Source organism: Eublepharis macularius, chromosome 1, assembly GCF_028583425.1.
Source record: "Eublepharis macularius isolate TG4126 chromosome 1, MPM_Emac_v1.0, whole genome shotgun sequence".
Classification (NCBI taxonomy): Eukaryota; Metazoa; Chordata; class Lepidosauria; order Squamata; family Eublepharidae; genus Eublepharis; species Eublepharis macularius.
In genome coordinates, this window is record NC_072790.1 from 235,648,081 (window position 1) to 235,673,353 (window position 25,273).

At 45.7% G+C, this 25,273-nt stretch overlaps 1 protein-coding gene across 2 annotated transcripts in view; it reads left to right on the plus strand.

The window, feature by feature from the left end:
• CADM3 (cell adhesion molecule 3) overlaps positions 1–24,725 on the plus strand; it is a 201,637-nt gene extending 176,912 nt beyond the window's left edge. Inside the window, exons 8-10 of one of the 2 annotated variants that reach the window (XM_054993627.1) lie at positions 7,194–7,238; positions 11,539–11,664; positions 15,378–24,725. In XM_054993627.1, the coding sequence (XP_054849602.1) occupies positions 7,194–7,238; positions 11,539–11,664; positions 15,378–15,496 (290 nt within the window). In that variant the 3' untranslated portion in view covers positions 15,497–24,725. The remainder of the gene's footprint in view (positions 1–7,193; positions 7,239–11,538; positions 11,665–15,377) is intronic. The other variant, XM_054993634.1, reaches the window with a different exon arrangement.
• The last annotated feature ends 548 nt before the right edge of the window (positions 24,726–25,273 follow it).

Consider the following 25,273-nt stretch of genomic DNA (forward strand, 5'->3'; position numbering starts at 1 on the left):
TTGAACCTCGTCTCTTTATCCATTCACTCAGAACTTAAATATTTGAGTCGAAGATGCTAGATAAATGACATTGTGGGTTTTTTTTTCCTTTTGGCAATAATTCACATTTCAGTTGGTGCTATTAAATTCTTTGTCTTACTCGTTTTTATCTGATTTTTAACCGCCTCTGGATTCTTTGCTTCGCTGTTCCCTTGTAACTGTTGCAGTTATGAATGCATTATTAGAAATGACTGATCCCATTATCAGAAGCTACTGATTGCATCTACTCCCCCCTCCCCTCTCCACCTATATATCTGACCAGTTTCTTCTTACCCCCCACGCATCTGACGAAGTGAACTGTGATTCTCGAAAGCTTATGCTACAGTAAAATTGGTTAGTCTTAAAGGTGCTACTGGATTCTTTTCGATTTTGCTACTACAGACTAACATGGCTAACTCCTCTGGAGTTATGAGTATGTTTTTAACTGCTTCTCATTGTTGCAATAATTTGTTACGGTTATTGGAATTTTTAACAATGAGTAAAGAGTCCAGTAGCACCTTTAAGACTAACCAACTTAATTGTAGCATAAGCTTTTGGGAACCATAGCTCTCTTCGTCAGATGCAGAAGATGACGTATGTGCAATATGAGGGTTTTTTTCCAGGAAATATTTGCACTTCCTCAAAATGGATTGTTTCTGCCCCAAACTCAAAAGTGAAAACAGTCAGTACAATCTGTAAATTATACCACTTAATATGCAACTTAAGTAGCACTACTCAAAAGAGTGCCCTGACCTATATAGCCCAAGTAAGCCTGATCTTGTCAGATCTCAGAAGCTAAGCAGGGTTAGCCTTGGTTCATAATTAGATGGAAGACCTCCAATAAAGACCAGGATTGCAGACGCAGGCAATGGCAAACCCCCTCTGTTAATCTCTTGCCATAAAAACCCTACCAGGGGTTGCCATAAGTCAGCTATGACTTGACAGCTATCTTCACCATGACTCAAAAGAGCAACAGATGGCTGGCAGTGCAATCCTATGCAAAGTTTCTCCAGTCTAAACCCATTGAAATCAATGAGCTTAGACTGCAATAATTCTGCATAGGACTGTATAGTAAAAGAACAATACAGATCGGGTCTACTGAGAATCCTACTCAGTAGGATTTATTGAATGGTACTTATTCCTAGGAAAGTGTTCTTATGACCAGGGCTTTTTTTCTGGGAAAAGAGGTGGTGGAACTCAGTGGGTTGCCCTCGGAGAAAATGGTCACATGGCTGGTGGCCCCGCCCCCTGACCTCCAGACAGAGGGGAGTTGAGATTGCCCTCTGCACCGCAGCACGGAGGGCAATCTAAACTCCCCTCTGTCTGGAGATCAGGGGGCGGGACCACCAGCCATGTGACCATTTTCAAGAGGTTCCAGAACTCCGTTCCACCGAGTTGCAGCTGAAAAAAAGCCCTGCTTATGACTGTGTTGTAAAGCACATATATTGGCAGTGCAATCCTAAGAAGTGTTACTCCAGTCTAAGCCCATGGGCTTAGTCTGGAGTAACTCTTCTTAGAATTGCACCGTTAGTCAAGCAAGCAAGTTGTAGTGTTTATGGACTGGCAGCTTTGGAGACTTACTTGCTAGAGAAGGAATATCCTCTTCTGAATTTTGGGCTGTCCTTAGGCCAAAGTTTTGTTTGTCATTGAGTGACTTTTAATTTTTGGTGTTTGTTTTGTTTCCTAAGATTTTGTGAGTGTGTATTATGTGCCATCAAGTCGCTTCCAACTTATGGGGACTCTATGAATTAATGATGTCCAAAATAGCCTGGCTCAGATCTCACAAACAGGCTTTCTTTATTGAGTCAAGCCATCTCATGTTGGGTCTTCCTCTTTTCCTACTGCCTTCCACTTTTCCTAGCATTATTGTCTTCTCCAGGGAGTCTTGTCATCTCATGATGTGACCAAAGTACGATAGCCTCAGTTTTCTCATTTTAGCTTGTAGGGAGAATTCAGGCTTGATTTGATCTAGAACCCACTTACTTGTCTTTTGGGCACTCTTTGGTATCTGTAAAACTCTCCTCCAGCACCACATGAATCAACTTCTTTCCTGTCCGCTTTCTTCATTGTCCAACTTTTACATCCCTACATGGTAATGGGGAATTCCGTAGTATGAATTATTTTGATCTTGGTCCCCAGCAACACATCGTTATCCTTAAGGATCTTTTCTAGTTCCTTCATGGCTGCCCCTCCATGTCTCAATCTTCTTCTGATTTCTTGGTTTCAGTCTCCCTTTTTGTTGATGACTGAGCCAAGGAACAGAAAATCTTTAATGGTTTCAATTTCTTCATTGTAAACCTTCAAATTGTGTAATTGCATGGTAGGCATCACTTTTGTCTTCTTGACGTTCAGCTGTAATCCTGTTTTGGCACTTCCTCCCTTAATCTTCATCAGTAGTTGTTTCAAACTTTCAAGTCTTCACTGTTTTCTGCCAGTAATGCGTTGTCATCTGCGTATCTCAAATTGTTAATTTTCCCTCCACCAATTTTCACTCCAGTTTCTTCAAGATCTAATCCAGTTTTCCTTATGCTCTATGCTCTGCATAGAGGTTGAATAGGTAGGGAGATACTATGCATCCTTTTTTTAATTCAAATTCAAATTTATTATATGGTCAAAGACCAGCACAGAAAGAGTACTACAAAATTACGAAGTTAAAATTATTAGTAAAAATAGCACAAAATTAAAATAGTTAATTAAAACAGTAATATAAAAGTGTGGTATTTACATAAACCCTGATAATAAAAGCATCTGACGGATTTTATAGGTTGTTGCACAAAATTTTGCGACTGTAGTTGTCGGATTTCCTCCTTCTAGAAGTAGACTAACGTATTCCACGCTCATTTCTTCCAGGCAGGGCTTTTTTTCAGCAGGAACGCGGGCGAACGGAGTTTCGGAACCTCTTGAAAATGGTCACATGGCTGGTGGCCCCGCCCCCTGATCTCCAAACAGAGGGGAGTTGAGATTGCCCTCCGCGCCGCTTCGAATTGCCCCCCCCCCCCAGCCAGAATAAGAGGCAGACACAAGGCTTGGGTAATAAAGGGTCACTTTTATTTAGGCAACAACATGAACTGCAACAACTAATAAACCCTGGCAAGGGCCTAACCAGCAGTACAGGTCAAGCCCTGGGGTCACTCCCCTGGACCCCACCTTGACCTGTCTGGGCGAGACCCGCTGCCCCGGATGCAAGCCATCCACATGCATGGCTGGCATCCAGCCGGCCTGGCGGATAGTTTCCCCCTTAAAGCTCCAAGCGCTTCCGCCGCAGAGCATGAGGGAAGGACTTGTCCAGGAGATCCCACCAGGCAGCCTGCCCTCTCAACTGGCTGCCGCCAAGCATGCCAGCCGATCCTGACAAGCCCCTAATATCCCCACCAATGGGGATGTGCCAAGGGTACTCACCGTCCTGCTAGCGGCGCGGAGGGCAATCTCAACTGCCCTCTGTCTGGAGATCAGGGGGCGGGGCCACCAGCCAGGTGACCATTTTCTCCGAGGGCAACCCACTGAGTTCCACCACCTCTTTTCCCAGAAAAAAAATGCCCTGCTTCCAGGTATTCTATTGATCAAAGGAGTGATGAGCTCGATGCAAACATATGTTTTAACACCATCCATAGCTTTTCATGATCCACACAGTCAAAAGCTTTGCTATAACCTACAAAACACAGGCTGATCTTTTTTTCCTGAAATTGTCTGGTGTGCACCATCAACCACCATAAATTTGCAATGTGATCTCTAGTGCCTCTTCCCTTTCTGAATCCAGCTTGAACATTTGGCATTTCTTGTTCCATATATGGTAAGAGTCTTTGTTGTAGAAACTTGAGCATCACTTTGCTTGCGTGGGAAGTTAATGCAATGGTCCGAAAGTTGCTGCTGTGCTTGGGATCTCCATTTTTTTGGACGGGAACGTAGATTTAGAGTTTCTGGTCTGCAAGCCATGTTTTTTATTTTCCATATTTGTTGACATATTCTTGTTAAGATTTTGATGGACTTTGTTTCTGTAGCTTGAAATAGCTCTATTGATATCCCATCTACTACAGGTGATTTGTTTCTCCCAATTGCTTTGAGTGCAGCTTTCACTTCACTCTCTAAAATTGCAGGTTCTTCATCAAAAGATTTTTCTTTGAAGGAATCTGTCTGTCTTCCATCTCTTCTGTATAGTTCTTCAATATATTCTTTCCATCTTTTTATTATTTTATCCTGATCAGATACTGTATTTCCGTGTTGATCTACCAACATCCCTACCCATACGTTGAATTTTCCTTCTATTTCCTGAATTATGTGGAAGAGGTCTTTTGTTCTTCTTTTTTTGTTCTTCCTTTCTGTTTCCCTGCACTGGTTAATATAATAGACCTCTTTGGGCCAAGCTACACATGACGAATGACACTTGAACGGCAAGTGGATTGAGTGGAGGGCAAGTGAACAGGGAGAAATACACTTGCCGTTCAAGTGTCATTCGTCATGTGTAGCTTGGCCCTGAGTCCATGCATGTAAGTTGCTGAAAACCTGCATTTAGAATTCTGACTTTGGCTGTTTCTGTTTGCGCAACATCGTGCAAAACTCGCACGAGAAAACGTGATCTTCCATGTTTTTTCCAGCATGTTGCGCTGCGTTCCAGGTTGAGGTAAGCCGTGCGGAAACGGCCTTTGTTTCTGTCACCTTTTGCTTTTGCTTCTCATTTATCTTTAGGAATTTAAAGAGTTTTTTCCTTAAGATTAGCCAACATAATATGTTACCTAGAGAAGTCAACATCCCATCTATGTTTTAAAATATGCTTTATTTGTCCTATTCCTCCTCCCCGCTTCTAGATTCAACGCTGCTCCAAAATGTCACTATTCTAAAATGTCACAGTGCCACGGGAAAAGTAGGTTGCAGAAACTCTCCCCTCTCCCATAATATTCGAACTCAGGATCAACTAATGACATTTATTGACTGTAGAGTCAAAACAAAGTACTTTTTCATGCAATGCATATTTCACCTATGGAACTCACTGTCACAAGAGGCAGCTGTAGCCATTGGTTTAGAAAGGATTAAACTCTATATGAACTCTATCAATAGTGATAGTTAAAGGGAATTTGTATGTTGAGAGGAAGTGTATCTTTGGCTGGAGACATCAGTGGAAGATGGCTTTTGTTGCTATGCCCTCCTTGTGGCCTTTCTTGGCTGCCCACTGTGAGTCTGTCCAATTTGTTATATTCAATTTTAAAAATTTAACATTAAACTAAATTTAGATCCTGATATATTTGTCTTCCCTGACTATTAGTTGGTGTAGCTGGTTCAGTGGGTGGAGGCGCCCCTGTTTTGTCAAGGTCTCAGAAGCTAAGCAAGATTGGCCCAGGTTGGTTCTTGGAGGGAAGACCACAAAGGAAGATCAAAAACACTGCGCCAAGGCAGGCAACGGCGAACAACCTCCATCCATCTTTTGTCTTGAAAACCCACAGGGTCACCATAAACGGTCTGCAACATGATGGCACATCACACACACATTTTTTTTCTTTATCTCATGTTATGTACTCTTTGCTCCATAAATGTACTGAAAAACACATGCACATACCTTATTAATGATTTCTTACATTTTTATTCTAACTACTTAGTAAAATTGGTTTAAAAATCAGTAGTTTTGCCATATTATGTATTTACTTATTTATTTACTTACTTAACTTCGTTTATAGATCACCCTCCTCCCCAATGAGAACCAAAAGCAGCTTACATTTCCTCTCCTCCATTCTATCCTCACAGCCGTTTGACGTAGTTAGGCTGAGAGAGTGTGACTGACCCAAGGTCACCTAGCATGTTTCCGTGGCAGAGCAGGGATTCGAACCTGGGTCTCTCAGATCATCGTCCAACGCTCTAACCACTACACAACACTGTCTGTCCATATTCTTGAACCTACTCATGATTAGAGATGGACACGAACCGAAATATGTACCAAAATTAAACACGAACCAGGCCGGTTCATGGTTCGCGAACCAGCGGTTTGTCAGATCCCATTTCTGATGAACCGCCACAAACTTTAGGCTGGTTCGTTTGTTTTGTTTTTTGGTTCATCTCTGCAGACAGCCTGGTGCCAATCAATCAGTTTCCTAGGCAACAGGGGATGGACTTCCTGCAGACCTTCTGCTGACCCAGAACTTCTGCTGGCCCGGAAGTGACCTTCTGCTGACCCGGATGTGATGTTTTCATGAACCAAACGAACCAGTTCGTGAACCAGGGGCAGGTTCATGAAAGTTTGTGGTTTGTGACATTTGACAAACCACAAACCACATGGTTTGGGTTTTTTTCTGGTTTGTGCCCATCTCTACTCATGATCAAGGCTGTGTGCAATCCAGACTGCTGTGTCCTTAATGCTAGGCATCAGAAAAAGTTTCAAACAGGAGCACAATTTTGTAAGTCCATTTAATAAGTCTCCATTTGCCTGCCCGCACAGTGTTCTGGAGCTGACTTAGGGTTCCCAGTTCCAGGTTGAGAAATTCCTGAAGATTTGGGTGTCGAGCCTGGTGAGGGTGGGGTTTGGGGAGGGGAGAGACTTCAGCATGGTTAAATGCCTGAGAGTCCACCCTCCAGAGCCGCCATTTTCTCCAGGGGAACTGATTTAGTCTGGAAACCTGTTGTAATTCTGAGAGATCTCCAGGCCTAGGGTTGCCAGTTCCAGGTTGAGACAGTCATGGAGATTTTGGAGATGGAACCTGGAGAGAGTGGGATTTGGGAAGGGGACAGACCTCAAATGGGGTATAATGCTATAGAGTCCACCCTCCAAAGTGGCCAACTGATCTCTATGGCCTGGAGATCAGTTGTAACTCTAGGACAGCTCCAGCCACCAGCTGAAGGCTGGCAAACCTAAGTGGACTACAGCAGTCTGAAACACTGGCCTGGATTAAAGGAACAGGGCTGTCAAAAACACCACACAGACATGCGCAGAATACCCTCCAAATTTGGCATTCAGAGCAGAATTTAACAGCCTGGAGATCTCAGCTGCTTTGTGAAGTGCCTCATCCTCCAAAGCCAATCTGGTGTGCAGCTATAGGATTTCCCACAAGAAGGGCTTGATTACTGTCCTTGTCAGGTTAGGGAGGGAGTTAGAAACAAGCGGGGTCTTATCTCGCCATCAGAAGAACATATACGCTCTTAAAATGCCTATTTAACCATATTTGTTTGTTACATTTTTATTCCACCCTTCTAAGATTCTTCGGATGCCGTACATTTAAACCCATCAGCAACCCAGAAAGGTAGGTGAGGATTAGAGAAAGTAGAGTCATCTAGTGAGCTTCTTTTATAAGCAAGAATTCGAACTCAGGTCTTCCCATTCCTTGTCTGACACTCTACTTCACCACCTCCAGCTCTCATGCAGTCCATTCATAATTTTAACTGGATCAGGCCTTGGGACCATAACTGAATCAGACTTTGTGGGAAGCAAAAGAATTGTGCTTTTGTTATGCGGCGTTAGGACATGGGTCCACTGAGTTATTTTAGAAATGGACGCTCATTTGCCACCACGAGATATGTAGGCTTGTCAGGTCTCCCATTATGTCAGGAGACCTCACAGCAACCTGCCTTGTTGCCCACTGGCACCTCAAAAACCAGCAGGAGAAAAATGGTGGCAAACAGGGTGGAGGGTGCACCGGAATTGCATCAGTGTGTGATGTTACCTCTGGCGAAAACCAAAAGTGACATCATGACATTGGTGGGGGGAGATGCTCTAGGATTTAGCAAAAAGTCTATTGTTTAACCCCAAAAGGCTCCTGAGAGGGAGGGGGAGCAGGCAAGGCCTTTCTGTTGAGGTCCTGTTCTGATGTAGAGGTAGAACTTCCAACCTCCAGATGGGGCCTGGAATTACAACTGATGTCCAGATGACAGAAATCAGTTCCCTTGGAGGAAATGGCTGCCTTGGAAGGCTTTGGCATTATACTCCCCTCCCCAAACCCTGCTGTCCCCAGATTCCACCCCCAAATCTCCAGGAATTCCCCAACCCAGAGTTGGCATGGCAACCCTATGTAGAGGCTTCAAGCCAAGCACTCTCTGACCACTCAGCTCACTTCCCCCTGCCTTGTGGTGCTGGACATGGCCTGGCAATCGGTCAGAGACAGAAACATGGGGAGCGCCATCAGTGATGCCATGGCAACACTTCCAGGGAGAAACCCAGAAGTGATGTTTATGCCTCTCTAGGAATCACTAGAATTTTTATGGTAACAGAACATAGTTTCCAGTGATTCCCAAAGAGGACTGACATCCACACTGTGGGAAAACTCAGAAGTGGCATCATGCTATTTGCATGACAGCAATTTTGTTTATTTTTCTCCCATCACCACTCAGACCAGTGGTGGGAAAAGGGAGCCAGGGGTGGCAAATCTCCCACTTCACAGGGGGTCTTGGCAGCCCTACCTTCACTGGTTTTATTGGATTTCACCAGTGCTCCAACTTCTTTGCCTACCCAGGATGTGGGAGGCAATGGGAAAAGACATACCATTTATGGAAAGGTAGCTGCATTTATTTTTAAAATACCTCCTCATAGACTTTTGGTACATCTTGGCTTGTGCTGAAAGAGGAGGTCTTACGCCTTCTTTTCCACTCTGTTCTCCCTCCCTCTCTCCTGGCTTTGATTTGCCTGTCTGCCTTTTTGCTATAGCCCTCCCACCCCACCCACAACCTTTCCCAAGCTCCCCATACCCCTGAAGCAAACTCCAGAGCAGGCCTTCCATTAGGCCCTTTCCAGCCCCACCAAGTGGTTGCCATAGCAACTGCATCTTTACCAGCTACCACAAGGCGCGTCTTCACTTCCTCCATCGAATGGATTCCAGTTGAGGGCTTGCTTGACAGAGTCCGTGAATGGGTGAAAGGTGCCCTGGGGCTGAGAGGAGTTCTGAGAGGATAGAGCTGACAACTACCTTGATTTCCAGATGGTTTTTGACACCACTTTACCTGATTTTCCATCGGTGAGAGCAGGCCATAGCTTTGCAGCTTTCCACAGCCCTACCTAGCACTAGGTGCTGGAGAGATTAGTAAGTCTTTGAACGATGATAACAATATCGGTCGGCTCCTTCTAACGACTTGAGGAACTTTAACTCATCATCGATGAAGGTCAAGGGGAGCAACCTGTTGAACGGCAATTTGATTCCAATTTTGTGGGGCTGCCAGGGGGTGAAGAAATCTATTTCAGTGGGGGCATCCCAGCGACAGAGCATTGGGTTTGGGGTGAGTCTAGAAAGGGCCTTTTGGAGCAGGCATAGGAGGCTAGGAGGGAGAAGAGAAAGATGATCCAGGGGTTTTGTTTGGATTTCCAGAAAGTGTGACGTGCATGGAGCTTCTACTGTGGTGTCCAAGTTGCATGGACCTTCTGCTTTCTTTCTGCTTCTGGTTGGTGTTTTGCTTGTATTTGGTCTCTGTTGCAGTAATCCTAGGATCCTCCTCTGGACAGTGTCAACCTTCTCTCTCTCTCTATTTAATCTAGCTCTTGCACTTTTATTCTGAGTTTCCTGTGGTCTACTTGCTCTTTTTCTCTCTACCATCTGTAGCATTGCCTAATAGACGTTGTAGGCACCTGTTCTTTCCTCATAGTGCCCAACAGTTTGGATGATGCAGAGGAATCGAGGAGAAGGGAGAGTCGATACTCGGATGGTCTTCCTTTGGAATGGGTGGACTGGGGTTTATTATTTTATTTATTTATTTATATCATTTATAGGCTCTGAGACTCAAGGCGGATTACATAGTGTGAGATTAGTACAATCAGTAGCAAGGACAAGGGCAGGCATTTCCATACAGTGTCAAGAACATTTCCATAAACAATGTCATCGAATGAATACAAGTTTACAAAGACATAGCATTAACAAGGATCCAATACAGAATTGAAGAATTGCTGAAACAGAACATAATCAGTTCTAGGACTTACATTAAACAACATGAAGCACGGGTAGCATAACATATAGGAGCACATACTTAAAGCCAGGGCTTTTTTTCTGGGAAAAGAGGTGGTGGAACTCAGTAGGTTGCCCTTGGAGAAAATGGTCACATGGCTGGTGGCCTCACCCCCTGATCTCCAGACAGAGGAGAGTTTAGATTGCTCTCCACACCACGGCGCAGAGGGCAATCTAAACTCCCCTCTGTCTGGAGATCAGGGGGTGGGGCCACCAGCCATGTGACCATTTTCAAGAGGTTCCGGAACTCCGTCCCACCATGTTCCGGCTGAAAAAAAGCCCTGCTTAAAGCAACAGATAGTACGTAAGGCAACATAGTGGTAAATTACATGGCCCCTAACTCATTCGCGAAGCATCTGAGACCCCCCTCCCTACAATACAGCCCTCCTATCTGAGTAAAAAAGCCTTTTTGAATAATTCTGTTTTGCATCGTTTGCGGAAAGGCAAGAGGGTGGGGGGCTTTCCTGACCTCCTCAGGCAGGTCATTCCACAGCATAGAAGCCACCACAGAGAATGCCTGTGTACGGGCTGCTCTTGATTTCATCCAATAGATCAGAGTGTGTATACTGGCTGCACACACAAGACTGACCCTGCCGTGAAGCCAAATAAGGCCTTTCTCACAAGACTTTGAAACACTCATCCTATCTGCAACATAAACAGACAGGAACATACAGGAAGTTGCATTGTACTGAATCTCGGTCCACCAAGGTCGGTACTGTCTACCCAGACTGGCAACAGATCTCCAGGGTCTCACGTTGTGGTATCTCCCATTACCTACCTGTTCCTTTTAACTGGAGATGCGGGGATTGAACCTGAGACCATCTACATGCAAAGAAGGTTCTCTACCACTGAGCCATGCCCCCTCCCCAATATAGAATCACTGCATCAGTAACTTTCCATTACTCCGTTTTCTTTAATGTCTTGCTTTTTGTACAAAGTACAGCACATGCACAGTACATCACACATTTCACCTCCTTCCTCCCCCTACATTTCTAATGCACATAATGCTTAAAAACTGTGTAACCTTAATGAGATCACAGATACCCGCTGTTTCTGAATTCTTTCATGGTGCACATCACGAAAGCCACAAGCCAAAAAAAAAACCCAGTAATCTTGATGTGATCACGTGTGGTTGCATCAAGTTTTGTTTCTTCTCCCAGTGTTTCATCTTTGTACGTCGGTAAAGTGGCAGGGAGGGAGACACCCACAAAGTGCAGGAAAAAGAAATCCATGACAAACTATGTCTGCTTCAGTTTTAGAACTAAGTTTGGAAATTCCTAAATAAACAGGAGTGGGAAAGACTACAGAGAGAATAAAGCAACAGAACAGAGGGAATCTGCTCTCCCACTTTGGGTGCTGTGCTGGGGAAGTCCACCCCATTGGATTTCTCCCGTTCTTAAAAACACTGGTGCCCTCCCAGTCCAAGAAGAAAAGAATGCAGCTTTAAATTTTCCTCCACCTAACTTGCCTGCTACTTTCTCACTTCTCTTTCTCTTTTCCTGGCTGCAACTTGGGGGCCTGGAGGATGCTTGGCAGCAAGGGGGAATGCCCGCACAATGCCGTGGGTGGGTTTCTTTAGAAGTTGGGAAGCTCACCTTTCGCTCTTTTCTTTGGACAGATGCTAGTCCGGTGGCTCACAGTTCAAGCAAATACCACGCCATCATCGGGGGAGTGGTTGCTGTCATCGTCTTCCTTCTTCTTATCCTGCTCATCGTTCTAGGACACTACTTGATCCGACACAAAGGTAAGGCTCTGCAGAAATATGCACAAGTATGCAGGGCTTTTTTTCAGGGGGAACGCGGTGGAACGGAGTTCCGGAACCTCTTGAAAATGGTCATGTGGTCGGTGGCCCCGCCCCCCTGATCTCCAGACAGAGGGGAGTTGAAATTGCCCTCCGCGCTGCTCCAGCAATTTTAACTCCCCTCTGTCTGGAGATCAGGGGGCGGGGCCACCGGCCATGTGACCACTTTCTCCAAGGGCAACCCACTGAGTTCCACCACCTCTTTTCCCAGAAAAAAGCCCTGCAAGTATGTATATGCCCTGTAACTCTTCAGTAGCTGTGCCCTTCCTCCTTGGGTGATAGGGATTTTCGACAAAGGAGGAATCATCTCCATGAGGGCTTTTTTTCAGCCAGAACGTGGTGGAACAGCATTCCGGCACCTCTAGAAAATGGTCACGTGGCCAGTGACCATTAAACTTTAAAATCCCCCCTTGCTCCAGCTGACTGCCGTCAGTCAGCTGGAGCAAGGAGGGAGTTTAGATGCAGCAGCACGGAGGGCAATTTAAACTCCCCCCTTGCAGAAGCTCTCCCAGGGTGGCTGTGCCCTGCGTGATGATGTCACTTCCTGGAAGTGACATCACGTGGTCTGCGAGCACACGTGTGCTTCACACACACACGTGGTATCAGGGGCACCACCTCCTGTGTGCTGCCAACCCACTGAGTTCCACCACCTCTTTTCGCAGAAAAAAAAGCCCTGATCTCCATCCATATCAATCCACGTGGTTAAGACAATCTTGGGGTAAGATTTTATTGAAGGAGCCTATCTTTTCATTAGCATGGTTGATTCAGACCCACACAAGGGCATTCTCAGCAGCTTCCTCATTCCTAAACTGGGAACTCCCTGCCCAAGGAGCTGCTTGAGAAATTCTCTATGATTCTGGGTTTTTTATTTGTATATAGTGTGCAATTGCTCAGTACCTGACAGCTCATTTGTTTGAGGAAGTTTTAGAGGAAATTGGAGTATTTATATCTGACCTCTTAATTCAAACAATTCTGTTTTTATTAATTGTTTTGATTTTTAATGCTTTTATCTGTAAGCTACCTTCAGCTTTCTAGGTGATTTAGAGATTTGCTAAACAAATGCAGTTACTCAAACATATATCTGGATTTTGGAATTCCAAATTACCTGATCTTATTTGCAAAGTGGAAACACTGCCTGGGGAATTCTCTGCGGCTTTAGTGTTTTTTTTAAATTTCCAAATTGTACACAGTGCTCAGCTCCAGCCATTCATATCCATCTCCCACCACCACCACCACCCAGTTATGTGATTGACATGCACATGTAAAAAAAAAAAAAGCAATCAAGATACAACTATTCATATAGCTGTCTCAAGCTTCTTTCTGTATGGTATGCCAGCAATGTGCAGGAACACATGGGCACATAATTATGAACTGAGATGGAGCAGTGAGAAATGGTACATGGTCTAATTATGGATTCAGTTTTCAAAAATTATCCTTGTTAAAATTCATGGAGTAGAAGGCTGCCCAGAGAGGAAATTCCAGAAAACTAAGGAATACAACAGGGAAATTCCTTGATGTGACCTTTTGAGCCTGGAATTCCTTCCCTGAAGTCCACTGTGGCATCAGTCCCTCCTCCTTCTTCCTACAAATCCCTCATCTCCTTTAATTCTCCCTCTTCCTCCCTGCAGCCGTTTCCATATGTCCTTAAAGGGATGGCCCACTCACTGCTGGCTTTTCTCCTTTACTCCACACATCTCCAATTTCAAAATGGTAGCAGGCTGTTTGGCTTTCGTTTTTTTGGCACCTTTTCGGGGACCACGGGAAAGTGCATTCCCAGAAAAGGCACCAAAAAAAATGGAAGCAAAACAGCCTACAATCGTTTTGAAAACAGAGACATCTGGAGCGAAGGGGAAAAGCCAGCAGCGTTTAGTGAGTGGGCCGTCCCTATAAGGACATGTGGAAACAGCCTACATGTCGCTGCATTTATCCCTTTCCAGCTTATCCTTTCCCTTCCTTCTCCATTCTCCGTTGTTTGTTCCAGCGCAGATTAAACAGTTAGTTTGATGTACAGTGCCTAATTACTGCAGGCATTCTAGAAATTAATAATAATTTGCATGTTCATGAAAGCTGTTTCCCAACATTCCGCCCCACTCTTGCTTCGCCAAGAGACAGACTCCCAAAACAAAGAACGAGGCTATGTGGTGGCCTGATGCTGGCTACACCAAATGTCATGGGTGGTACCAAAAAAAAAAAAGCTTCAGGGACCTGGTTTTTTAAAATTCTCTCTCTTTTAAACCCATTTGCCTTTACACCCTTTTGCTTCTCTGTGTTGCCAGCTGTGTTGGTGGTAGGCCTAGGTTCCAAGCCTAGGTTGGGAACTTCCTGAAGATTTGGGGGCGGACCACAGGGAAAATGTGGTTTGGGGAAGGGAGTGACCTCAGCACTCTCCAAAGCAGCCATTTTTTCCAGGGGAACTGATCTCAATAGCCTGCAGATCGGTTGTAATTCCAAGAGATTTTCAGGGCGCCGCTTGGAACTGGCAGCATTTTCAAATAAAATAAAAATGCTTCGGCCAGTCAGGGATCACATCGCGATCGTGATATAACATGGTTATATCATGATGTCACAAAGCCCAATGAGGAACTGAAGGTATGCATACCTTTTGATCTCAACTATCGCTTTAAAAAGAGGGCACATTTTACAAGGAGCTGTCCCAAATGTTCTGTCGTTAACTGACTTGCTCAGATCTTGCCAACTGGAGGATGTGGCTTCTTTTATTGAGTTAGGCCACCTCATTTTAGGTCTTCCTGTTTTCCTACTGCGTTCTACTTTTCCTAGCATTATTGACTTTTCCAGAGTCTTGTCTTCTCATGATGTGCAGGGCCGGCCCGCCCATTGAGTGCGTGCTGGCGGCGGCAGCGTGGGGCAGCTGAGCGGGCAGCCTCCCATTCGGCTGCTCTGCGAGCCAGGTGGAGCCAGCAGCCAGAGCGACCAGCTGCTCCTGGCCTGCAGAGCAACTGAACGGGAGGGCTGGAAGGCCCACCCCCACGTGCGCACCAGCCCTGTGTGATGACATCACATGCAGTGATGTCATCACACAGCCCAGCGCGTGTGCGCATTTGCACGTGTGCGTGCACAAAGCCAGCCATTAAGCTGCCTCAGGTGCCAACGACGCTGGAGCCGTCCCTGCTGATGTGACCAAAGTACAATAGCCTCAGTTTTGTCATTTTAGCTTCTAGGGAGAATTCAGGCTTGCTTTGATCTGGTACCCACTTATTTGTCTTTTTGGCTGTCCATGGTATCTGCAAAACTCTCCTCCAGCACCACATTTCAAATGAATCAATTTTCTTCCTGTCAGCTTCCTTCACTCTCCAACTTTCACATCCATACATCGTTATGGGGAATACCATATTTTGGACTATCTTGATCTTGGTCCCTAGAGGGACATCTTTATCTTTAAGGATCTGATCTAGCTCCCTCACGGCTGCTCTCATAGGGCGCCATAAATCAATTGTGACTTGATGGCACTTTACACACAAACAGAAAGGTGGAAACACCTCTATCTTTCTGCTTTTCCTACCTACCATACTTAATGCAACTTTAACCATTACGACTACGATCATTGCGTGTTGGAGAAATCCAACTCCTGTTTTTCAAGTTTTCCTACCGACTTATGATACCTTGTCATTCCTTTCCTCTTGTATTCCTAACACCAGGCACCTACCTAACCCACGAAGCCAAAGGTTCAGACGATGCCCCCGATGCAGATACGGCCATCATCAATGCGGAGGGAGGTCAAACCGGCAGCGACGACAAGAAGGAGTATTTCATCTAAGTGGGGAGGGTGGGGCGTGCGGCAGGGCAGCAGGGGGGGCAAGTGGCGAAATGGGACCCGACCTCAACTGAACGACAACGGAACCCACCCAACCAATGGAATTTCTCTCGCGCCCAGGAAGGATGGATGGACGGACAGAGGGACGATGGTGGGGACCGAGAGCAGCGGCGGACAGCGAAAGAGAAAGAGAGATCAGCTTGGCTCACAACGCTTCTTTGAACTTGTATAAAACATTGTTACTAAATGGAAAACAAAAACAAAACCTGAACACTGAGAACCCCTCAAAAACCCCTGTTCCCGCTTGCTTGTACCTACATATCTGCGGCTGCCATACTCGCACTAAACAAACAGAAATGGAGAGTGAGTCAAACCTTCCTTTCCTTTCCTTTCCTTTCCTTTCCTTTCCTTTCCTTTCCTTTCCTTTCCTTCCCTTCCCTTCCCTTCCCTTCCCTTCCCTTCCCTTCCCTTCCCTTCCCTTCCCTTCCCTTCCCTCCTTCCTTCCTTCCTTCCTTCCTTCCTTCCTTCCTTCCTTCCTTCCTTTTGGCTCCTTTTGGAGGTTGTTTTTCTTTTGAATGGCGTGCTCTGTTTTTTGACTTCTTTTCTTTTTCAATCTCTGTTCTTGTTCCTTTTTGTTTGGAATGTCTTGCTAGGGGAGGGCAATGTGGGGAATTAGAGGATTTGGTTGATGTAACCTCTGCTTTCCTTTGGAGTCGTTCTGCTTTTCGGTTTCGGATCAAGGATCAAATCAGCTTGCATGAGAGATGAACGGGGCGGGCGGGGGGCGGGCATCCAGTGATAAGGCACGGGCTCTCTCCCCGCAATTGGGAATTCTTAAATTTGTCCCACCATAGCTCAAGAAATAGGGAGGGAGGGGAAACCAGGGGGGCAATTGTGTACAGTTTTGGAACCGGAAAAAAGAGCTTTCGGGAAGGGGATGCCGGCTCTGGATCAGCAGGGCCAAATTGGTTATGGAAGTGAACTGGCTTCAAGACTTCATGCAAAGCTTCCTCAATGGGAAGATGAGGAGCACATAAAACTGAAAATCCCCTCATGCTCCCTTTGATCTTCTTGGGTGGTCCACGAAAAGTGAGAACGAGGACGATCGATGCTTTAACAGTCTCGGACCCCCAAATGTACCAAACTGAGCTACCCTTTGGAACCATTCCTGAGTGGGATTCTCGTGCAGTACTTGATATCGGTTAATGGGGAGCAGGAGAGACACGAAGATCTGGCTGATTTTATCCTTTGAGATGGTTTTGTTTTCCCTGTTGAGATGGTTTTGTTTACCCAGTTGAGTCTCTTTGAGAGGAGAATGTCATTGTGCGGTAAGTGTACCAAGGGGTGCCAGCTACCCATTTCCGGTCCCCACCCAAACCCACAGCAAAAAAGACTTGTGACGGTGCCGTCCCAGAAGCCCTGTTGCTTTCCCCACCACGAGGATGGGGGTCCCAGGTGCTTAAAGGGTCAGCCGAGGAAAGGATCCATTCCCCAGGATTCTTCTTGGTTAAGAGCCACCGCGTCTCAGTGCAAAAGGGTTCTTACCCTCTGTGTCTTCCTTGGGCTAGAGGCGGATTGAAGCCTGATGGGGGAAGGGTGCCAGGCAGAGCTTCCCTTGGGGAGGGTGTCCTGGACTGTTGATAGTGGTGCCCTCCCCCTAAACAAGCAGGGTTTTCAAATTGGGAGAGGGCTCCCAAGTCAACAAAGCCCACTCTTTGCTGATCAGGAGACTGTGTGGTGGGATGGTGGCAAACACAGTGATGCCACACCCCACTCAAAGAATCCACGTGGGCCACTGCGGTTTATCCTGCCTAGATCCAAGAGTATGTCAGAAATCAGCAACTTTTCATAACATATTGGGGGGGGGGGTTTTGATGCTTGCAGCTTGTGATTGCAGCAAACAATTCAAACAACCCATTCGCTGCCACCACCACCCTCCCATGACATCCCAGAAGGCAAAACAAGCATGCCAGCCATGATCCGGAACAGCTATCGGAATTGACCCTGAATCTCAGGAGCAAAGATAGTATTCCTCGAAATTATACAATTTGTTTCAATTTAAAAAAAAACAAAAACCTATTCCCGTTGGGTTGTTATTGCTGCCCCCCACTTTAAATCAGACGACGACTGCTGTGATTTTCAAGCTTTTCTCAATGAGGGCTAGAAACTTGATAGATTTTACTGTGAGAGGACAGCAGTGATGGGGGGAAGTGCTCTCACCATTAGGTTTGCTTTGGGGATACAGGCTCAGAAACAGAGGTAACGTTTGAACGGGATGAGGGTTGCCTTAGCTCATACAGAAAGAAAATTCCCACGAAGCCTTCTTTAACTTCGTTTTTTGGCTTTCATGTGTTCTGCCTCAAACTCGGAGCAAAAATGTAGCATGCCAGAATTCGATGCGTAATGTTCTACAGCTATTCGTACAGATTTCTAGTAAGATGCTTTTTCTTTGGCTGGGAAAGAGGAACTTTGATGAGCATGTGCAGACTGCTCCCCTCCCCCCTCCCCATTGCAGAGTCAAGATAGACAGCCTGGGAACAGGAAAAAGCTGAAGCCAGTAATTCTCTTAGCTAAAGAGTGTGTGTACGTGTGTGAGAGAGCAAGCGTATAGGCATCCAAAAATCAAGCTCTTGTTGTGAATTGTGCGTAGTGTGAAGAAAATGGAGAGAGAGAGAAAGCTTTTTCTCCCTCACCCATAATCCTAGAACTTGAGGCTCACCTGATAAACTGTAGTTAGGACAGACCAAAAGTACTTCTTCATGTGATGCCGATGGAACTCACTGCCACAAGAGGGTGATGGCCATTCCATCAGTTTCCTTCTGAGGACCAGAGACTTGGAACAAACACCCAGACAGAGTGCATCCGAGCATGGAGGTTCCACGTGTGACCATTAGCCATGAGAACTATTTTCTGTTGCTATTAGCCAACTTGAGTCGGTAGAAGAGAGTTGGATCAATTCTATTTAGCTAGCTGTTTGTTTATTTGGACTGAAAATCGGGCTGGGATGCCTTGTGACTAGAGTGCGCCAGGGCTGGGCCTCCGCGCAAGACTTTGGTGGTGCCTCTGCATAGGTGTAGGCGAGAGAGTTGCCAAAATGGAAAGTGCCACGTCTGTGGTGTGCACCTGTGTGAGTGCTGCAGCACGCCTGTTGTACTAATTAGACGTGATGTTGTCATCTCAGCAGGCTTAACAACAATTTTAAAACCCTTGTTGTCTCTTCCAGCACGAAACAATTACTTCTCCTTTGAAGCTTTCCCTGCCAATTCGCATGTTAACAGAACCTTTCGCATTTTTTAACCTGGTGTGAAAAGCAGGGGAGAAATCTCCTTTGAACTGACAAGTGTAATTTTCATTTTAACCCCGATCTTGTGGTTCTGGGGCACCAGGTAAGATTGAATTATTTAGATTAAGGTTTGAGCATTCGACTGCTTTCCCCAAAGGTGCACTAGGAGTACCTGGATTGAGAGCCGTTGATCTAATGTTTAATCTTTCCTGGCCCACTCGGTGACTCGAAGGGATTGTCTAGGATGGCACTTTGTGATGGGCAATAAAGGGTGTTTTGCATAACCCCTAAAAAAAATTGTTAACGAAAGTTCAGATTGATTGTGCAATCTAAAGCTTCTTATAAACACAGGTGTCTTCTACTTCTTTTAAAAAACAAAATACCAGGATGGGGACGTTTTTAAAAAATCTGGCCGGGTGTTTGGTATATAAAAAATGCTGTGATATCATCTAGAAACATGGCTATTTCAAGCATGTGGTATGTAGTTTCTGGGGTAGGGAAGCCTTCTGGAACTCATCCAGACCCTTCCCTGTCCAAACCCACCAGATTTCAGTTTTTCAATCGATACATCAGATTTAAATGAAAAATTCTAGCATTAGGATGGTTGAAAGGGGGGAGGGGCATTCTCGTCACTGTCTATCCACGAATGTTCTCTCGAAAGTGAAGGAAAGGACAATTGGTTGGCACTTTATTAATGGGATTGCGTGGAGAAAATGATACTTAAATGAAAGCGAGACCCTATTAGATACATCATCTCTGGCAGACATTGAGGCCAATACCATCTCTGTTTTTGATATATCATTCAAACGCAGGGACGAGATTGTTCCTAAGAGACAAGCTGTTAAATTGCAGACCCACAAAGATTTATTGACCGTTTTATTAGCAGAGCGTGGAGAGATTTGATTCCACGGCGTTCCTTGGCCTATCGTCCAATAACTCCCTCAAACCATGTGGACGTCAGATTCCAAGTGGCAGGATACATTCCGCAGGCGCTGAAGTGAATTCTTAGTGGGTTTGTAGGTCAAATATTCACCAAATATTCTCTACGTATAGTTTCAGGTGGGTAGCCATGTTCGTCTGTAGCAGAAGAACACGATTCAAGTAGTTGGTCTCTAAGGTGCAACTAGACCGAATCTTGCTAGTCTCTGAATATTTGCCAGATATTGCATCTCTCTGTTAATCTCTGATGAGGCTTGAAATATCAGACAAATCCATCTGTCTCTCTATACATCCATCCATCTACCCACCTAGCATCACCATCATATCCAGGGGTCATTTCGTAGAAAAAGAGCTGGAGGAACTCATTAGCATAACTCATTAACATAACTCATTAGCATATGCCACGCCTCTTGCCATCACCAGAAGTGTGTCATTAGTATAGCTGATTTGCATATGCCACATCCCCTGACACCACTTATTCTGGCTGTTTTGGACCGAATCCTGGCAATTCAGGGCCGAAATTGGGCCTAAAATGGCAAAAGGGGGCTGAAAATGGCTGAAAAGGGGCCCAAAATGGTCAGGATTGGGCCACTGATGAGCAGGAGAGTGATCCACCCCCTGTCAGAGGCCCGATCCAGGCCGTTTTGGCCCCAATCCAGGCTGAAACAGGCCCAAAATGGCCACGAGTCAGGTGAGCGAGGCCACCTGACATGTGACCTCTTTGGGGAACTGCTGGAACTGCATTCCTGCATGTTCCCCCTCGAAATGAGCCCTGATCATATCCAATTCCCAGCATGCTCTTTGATACACTTAAAACCCACAACTCCATACACTTTAGCATCACAAAAAAACATGGGGACACACAAAGCTGCCTTTTACTAAACCAGACCCCCTGCTCCGTCAAGGTCAGTCTTGTCTACTCTGGCTGACAGCTGCACTCCAGGGTCTCAGGCTGAGGTCTTTCACATCACCTGTTACCTGATCGTTTAACCTGGAGATGATGGGGATTGAACCTGGGGCCCTCCGCATGCCAAGCAGATGTTCTGCTGCTGAGCCACAGCCCCTCTCCGAAATAAAACTCTAGATGGGGCTATGCCAATTAAGGGTGGGTGAGGTTTAAGGGACTGCCATTGTGTTTTATGAGTCAGAAGTAAAAACGTTAGAATCTGAGACACCGTTGAGGAGCGGGGGAAACCTCAAAAATACACATCCCACAAATCAGAATTTAGGCTGCATTTGATCGCTGTCATGCAACAGCGTTTAGTCAGGGATGGCTGGTGTTTTCTGAGATTTCATATCCAGTTGAAACCATTCAAAGCAAACTGTATCAGATAGGGGGAAAAATACACACACTCCTGTCTAAAATTACCAATAAGAAAAAGAGAGAGCCTGGACTTCATAATATCAAAGAAGTCTGGGTCGTGTCTCTGGTTATGAAAGTACACAAAAAGGGTTTTTTCCCCTGCGTTTGACTTCCCTGAATATATATGTATAAGCTGCTATAATTTTATATGCAAGTGTTTCATATCTGACTTACTTCTGCAAAGAGTACATTCCTCTCCCTACCGCTGTCTGAATTCTTAATAATGTTCATGGCATTTAAACCATCTCCTCCCTCTTTTTCCTGACTAATCATAAAATAAATAGTCTAAGGTTGTCTGGAACATGTACACACACACACACAAGTAATTTTGCTCGTCTTTTGACAGTTCGCATTGATTCCTGTCTATCTGCCGATCTGCCAATTATCATCATAATTTTTCTCTTGCCTCTTCTGGAAGGAGCAAGAGCTCAGGTCAGGGCACATCATTCTCCTGTTCCTCCTTGAGTTTTGGCCTCCAAATCTTCCTCAACGTTTTGGGCTTTGAGCAACAGAAGGCCAAAGGTTTGACCCCTGGATTAGGAGTCAGCTGGAGAAACCAGTGGGGTGCTCTCTCTCTCTCTCTCTCTCTCTCTCTCCCCCTCTCTGGCTTGCATGTGCCCCACATCATTATCCTCCGAAGTCTTCAAATTCACCTTTTTTTTACTTTACTTGGCGCTCAAAGGCCTGCACAGTTTATCACCTCTGGCACCTCCATTATGAAGAAATACAGTGGGAGGAATCAATAATGGGATTGCTTCATTCAGCTCACAGGATGATCCCAAAGCATGGTAGATCTCACTGGGTCTCTTGAGCTGGAAGCAGGTCCCTCTACTGCGCATGTGTGTATATGGATATGCAGGAACACAACACCTTTCAAACGCATGCTTCCCCTCTGTTCCTCCCATAACCACTTGTTGAGCTAGTAAATCTTGCTGAATGTGTTGAGTTACAGCTGTTCTCTAACTAGTACAATGGGAGTATGTTTTCAGATTCAGTCTGCTCTTAAAAATTCTCGAGTTTGAAAACAGCCATCCACGATGGCGTGTAATACTTGTGTGAATGTGGAGGAGGTTCGGGTGGGAGAACTGGTATCCGAGAGGGCGCGTGTAAGTACCTGCTACCGCACTGATTTGTGAAGCATTGAGGAGTGTGAACTCTCTATCCATTTTCATCCCCTCCTTCCTCCAAGGAGATCAGGGTGGGTGTGCAGGGTTCTCTTCTCCTCCATTTTGCATTCACAACAACCCTGTGAGACAGGCTAGGATGAAAGTGAGAAAGTGGGACTGGCTCACGGTGAGCATCATGTCAGAGTGGGGATTTCTCCGCTGCAGAGATGCTCAGCTTGGGACGTTGGACATTGGAGTTACGGAAACAGAGGGCAAGAGGAAGCGGAGCTGGTGACTCTCCAATGGAGTGAGGCTCCGTAGGGAGCAGCGATGCGGCCATCGGAGGAAGACCAAAAATGCTTATTACGGGGAAACTGCCTGTCGGTTTTCAGTGTTTTTGTTCATTGGCTTGTAACTGTTTGCATAAAGCCCATTGTGAGGCCTTGCAAGGTTTCAAGCCTGGATGGGTACAGAGAAAAGCTTTAAAAACACAGGGACAGAGCGTGTACCAAAACAGACCCGAGTAACAGAATGCAAAAGGCAGAAAGCCAGCGTTTAAATAAGTCTCAGGATAACACTAGCAACATCGTCATGTTGGGTATGTGTATTTCTGTTTTGCTCAATTCTGGACTGTTTTTCTTTAAGCAATGGGGCTGGGGATATTGGGGAAAGGGCAGAAATTCTGAGGACACAAGAATTACCTGATGCCGGATCAGACCCAAAGGCCCTCTAATCCCGCATTCTGTTTCCGGACAGTGACCAATCAAATGCCTCTGGGAATTTCAGAGTATAAGAGCAGTGGTGTTGATCTTCCACTGCGATGCTTTTCCTTTTGTTCATTGCATTTGGTTCTTGGAAGGTATCATGTTATGCAAAGAAGTTCCCCCACCCAGTGTTGTTTCACAAGACACCCCTCCCACCAAAAGCCAACATGATTCCATGTTGCATGTTCAACCCTACCGCCAAGATTCCCTGGTCTGAATACTGTGATATTTCGAAATGCTTCCTGAGTGCCATGGAATTGGAACTCTGGTGTGCATGCCTGTTTACAACACGCACATGTGCACAGTCCCATATGCAATTATTTATCAGAGAACATGTGAAAGGGTTATTCTGCGATCACTGGGATGGGAGGATCAGCAGTTTCCCCTAGTCTGTTCTTTTGTTGTTCCGGATTTTCTTTGACACTGCATTCCACTCCTCTTTAATTCCAGTTGAACTAGGGGCATTGTTCAAATTAATTCCAGAATAGGGTTATGAATAGCTTGCCACAGCTCGGAGTTCCTTCTGCTCCTTTGCATGCATCCCCCCACCCCAAGTTACCAATGTCCATTTGCACATTGATAAAACACAGCTAAAGATGCAGCCTTAGTGTCATTGTATGTATGACAGCATCAAGATTCTTTTGGTGCCATGTTTACCTGTACACAGAGGCGCACAGAAAAAGATTTTCGATGCAACTGCTTGTACAAAAACATCAGGGAGTCTTTTCATTGTGAGGTGTAGCAGCTATGCACTGGCTCCGTAGAGGGGGGGGAAAGATACAAAAGATTAGAAGGGACCGAAAGCTACAACCAAATACATTTGCATGGCACATTGCAGCTATGAAAATGGACCCATAGAAGTTTCTGAATGTATCATTTCTGCTTCAGAGACCACACCAGGGCCGTTCCCACATGGCTTACCTTGTTCCGAAAAACAGCGAAATCTCGAGCGAAATCTCGAGCGAAATCTCGAGCGAAATCTCATCTTCTCGCGTGATTTCGCGTGAGATTTCACTCTTTCCCAGAACAAGGTAAGCCGTGTGGAAACGGTCTAGATCATCCAGAGCTCCAAAATCTGAGGAGAGTTTAGGATGTGGAGAATTTAAGGCGCCTTCCTATGTGGAAGCCAAACTTCCTCCCCACTCTAATGAGCCCCAGCAACAAGAATCTGCATAGCCCAATCCTGACTTCTGTTTCTTGGCCACGCTAGATAGAGTTAGAATGGGCTGATAGAAATATATCTCTGCCTGGATCTGGTACTCCTGGTGCTCAGTTGGAAAACGCCGGTCCCCAAAATAATGTTGGGCACCAGTGAGGAACAAGGGGCACCAAACGTGAAGTCCATGTCTCTTATTTGGATCCTTCCCCTTCTCTGAGAAACTTGGGGAGGGGAACAAAGGTTATACCCAACAAGACTGGCTAAAAAACAATCTGTCCCCTACCCAGGGCAGCTGGCACCCCTTCTTGGAATGGGCTCTAGATTGCTTCCTGGTTGGAGTTGGACTCTCCCATTATTTACACGAAAGCCATATTTGTACTGAGCTAAACAAAAGAAAAAGGAAATACACCTACACACACACAAACCTTCTTTTGGGTGGACAGTGGACATAAGAGAGGATGGCGGCCTTGGATTGTCGTGCTGTGTTCTTGTATGTACATAAACTTCAGGGGTGTGGGGGGGAAATTACAACTGTCAATGTTACTTTATAACCTTTCTTAATATCCTGTGCTAATCTCAGAAGATAAATCTATAAATATATCTGGATTATACATGTTACCCGATTGGCTTCTTTCTGCTTTCCTGAGGGCAGGTTACGGTGGGATGACTCCATTTTGAGATGCCGCCGGGGTGCCTTGCCCTGAGATAAGGGGAGGTGGACCCATATCAGGCAGTGTTTTTTCAATACTATTGGTAGAGAGGAGATTGTAAGGAAAGCAAGATGAGTCTAGGGTTGCCAGCTCCTGGTTGGGGAATTCCTGGAGATTTAGAGGGTGGAGCCTGGAAAGGGCAGGGTTTGGGGGAGGGGAGGGACTTCAGCTGGCTATACTGCCATAAAGTTCACCTTCCAAGGCAGCCATTTTCTCCAGGGGAACTGATCTCTGTCGCCTGGAGATCAGTTGTAATTTCAGGGGATCTCCAGCCACCACCTGGAGGCTGGCAACCATAGATGGGTCAGATGCATGGGACCAAATTCCCCTCCCCCTCTCTGCTTATCAGCGTTGCTGGGCAACTTTTGGTGGCTCCATAAGGTGTTCAAGGCTTGAGACGATTAGAGGAGGTCTGCATTGCGTGCATCTGTGTAGCAACCCTGGACTTCCTTGGTG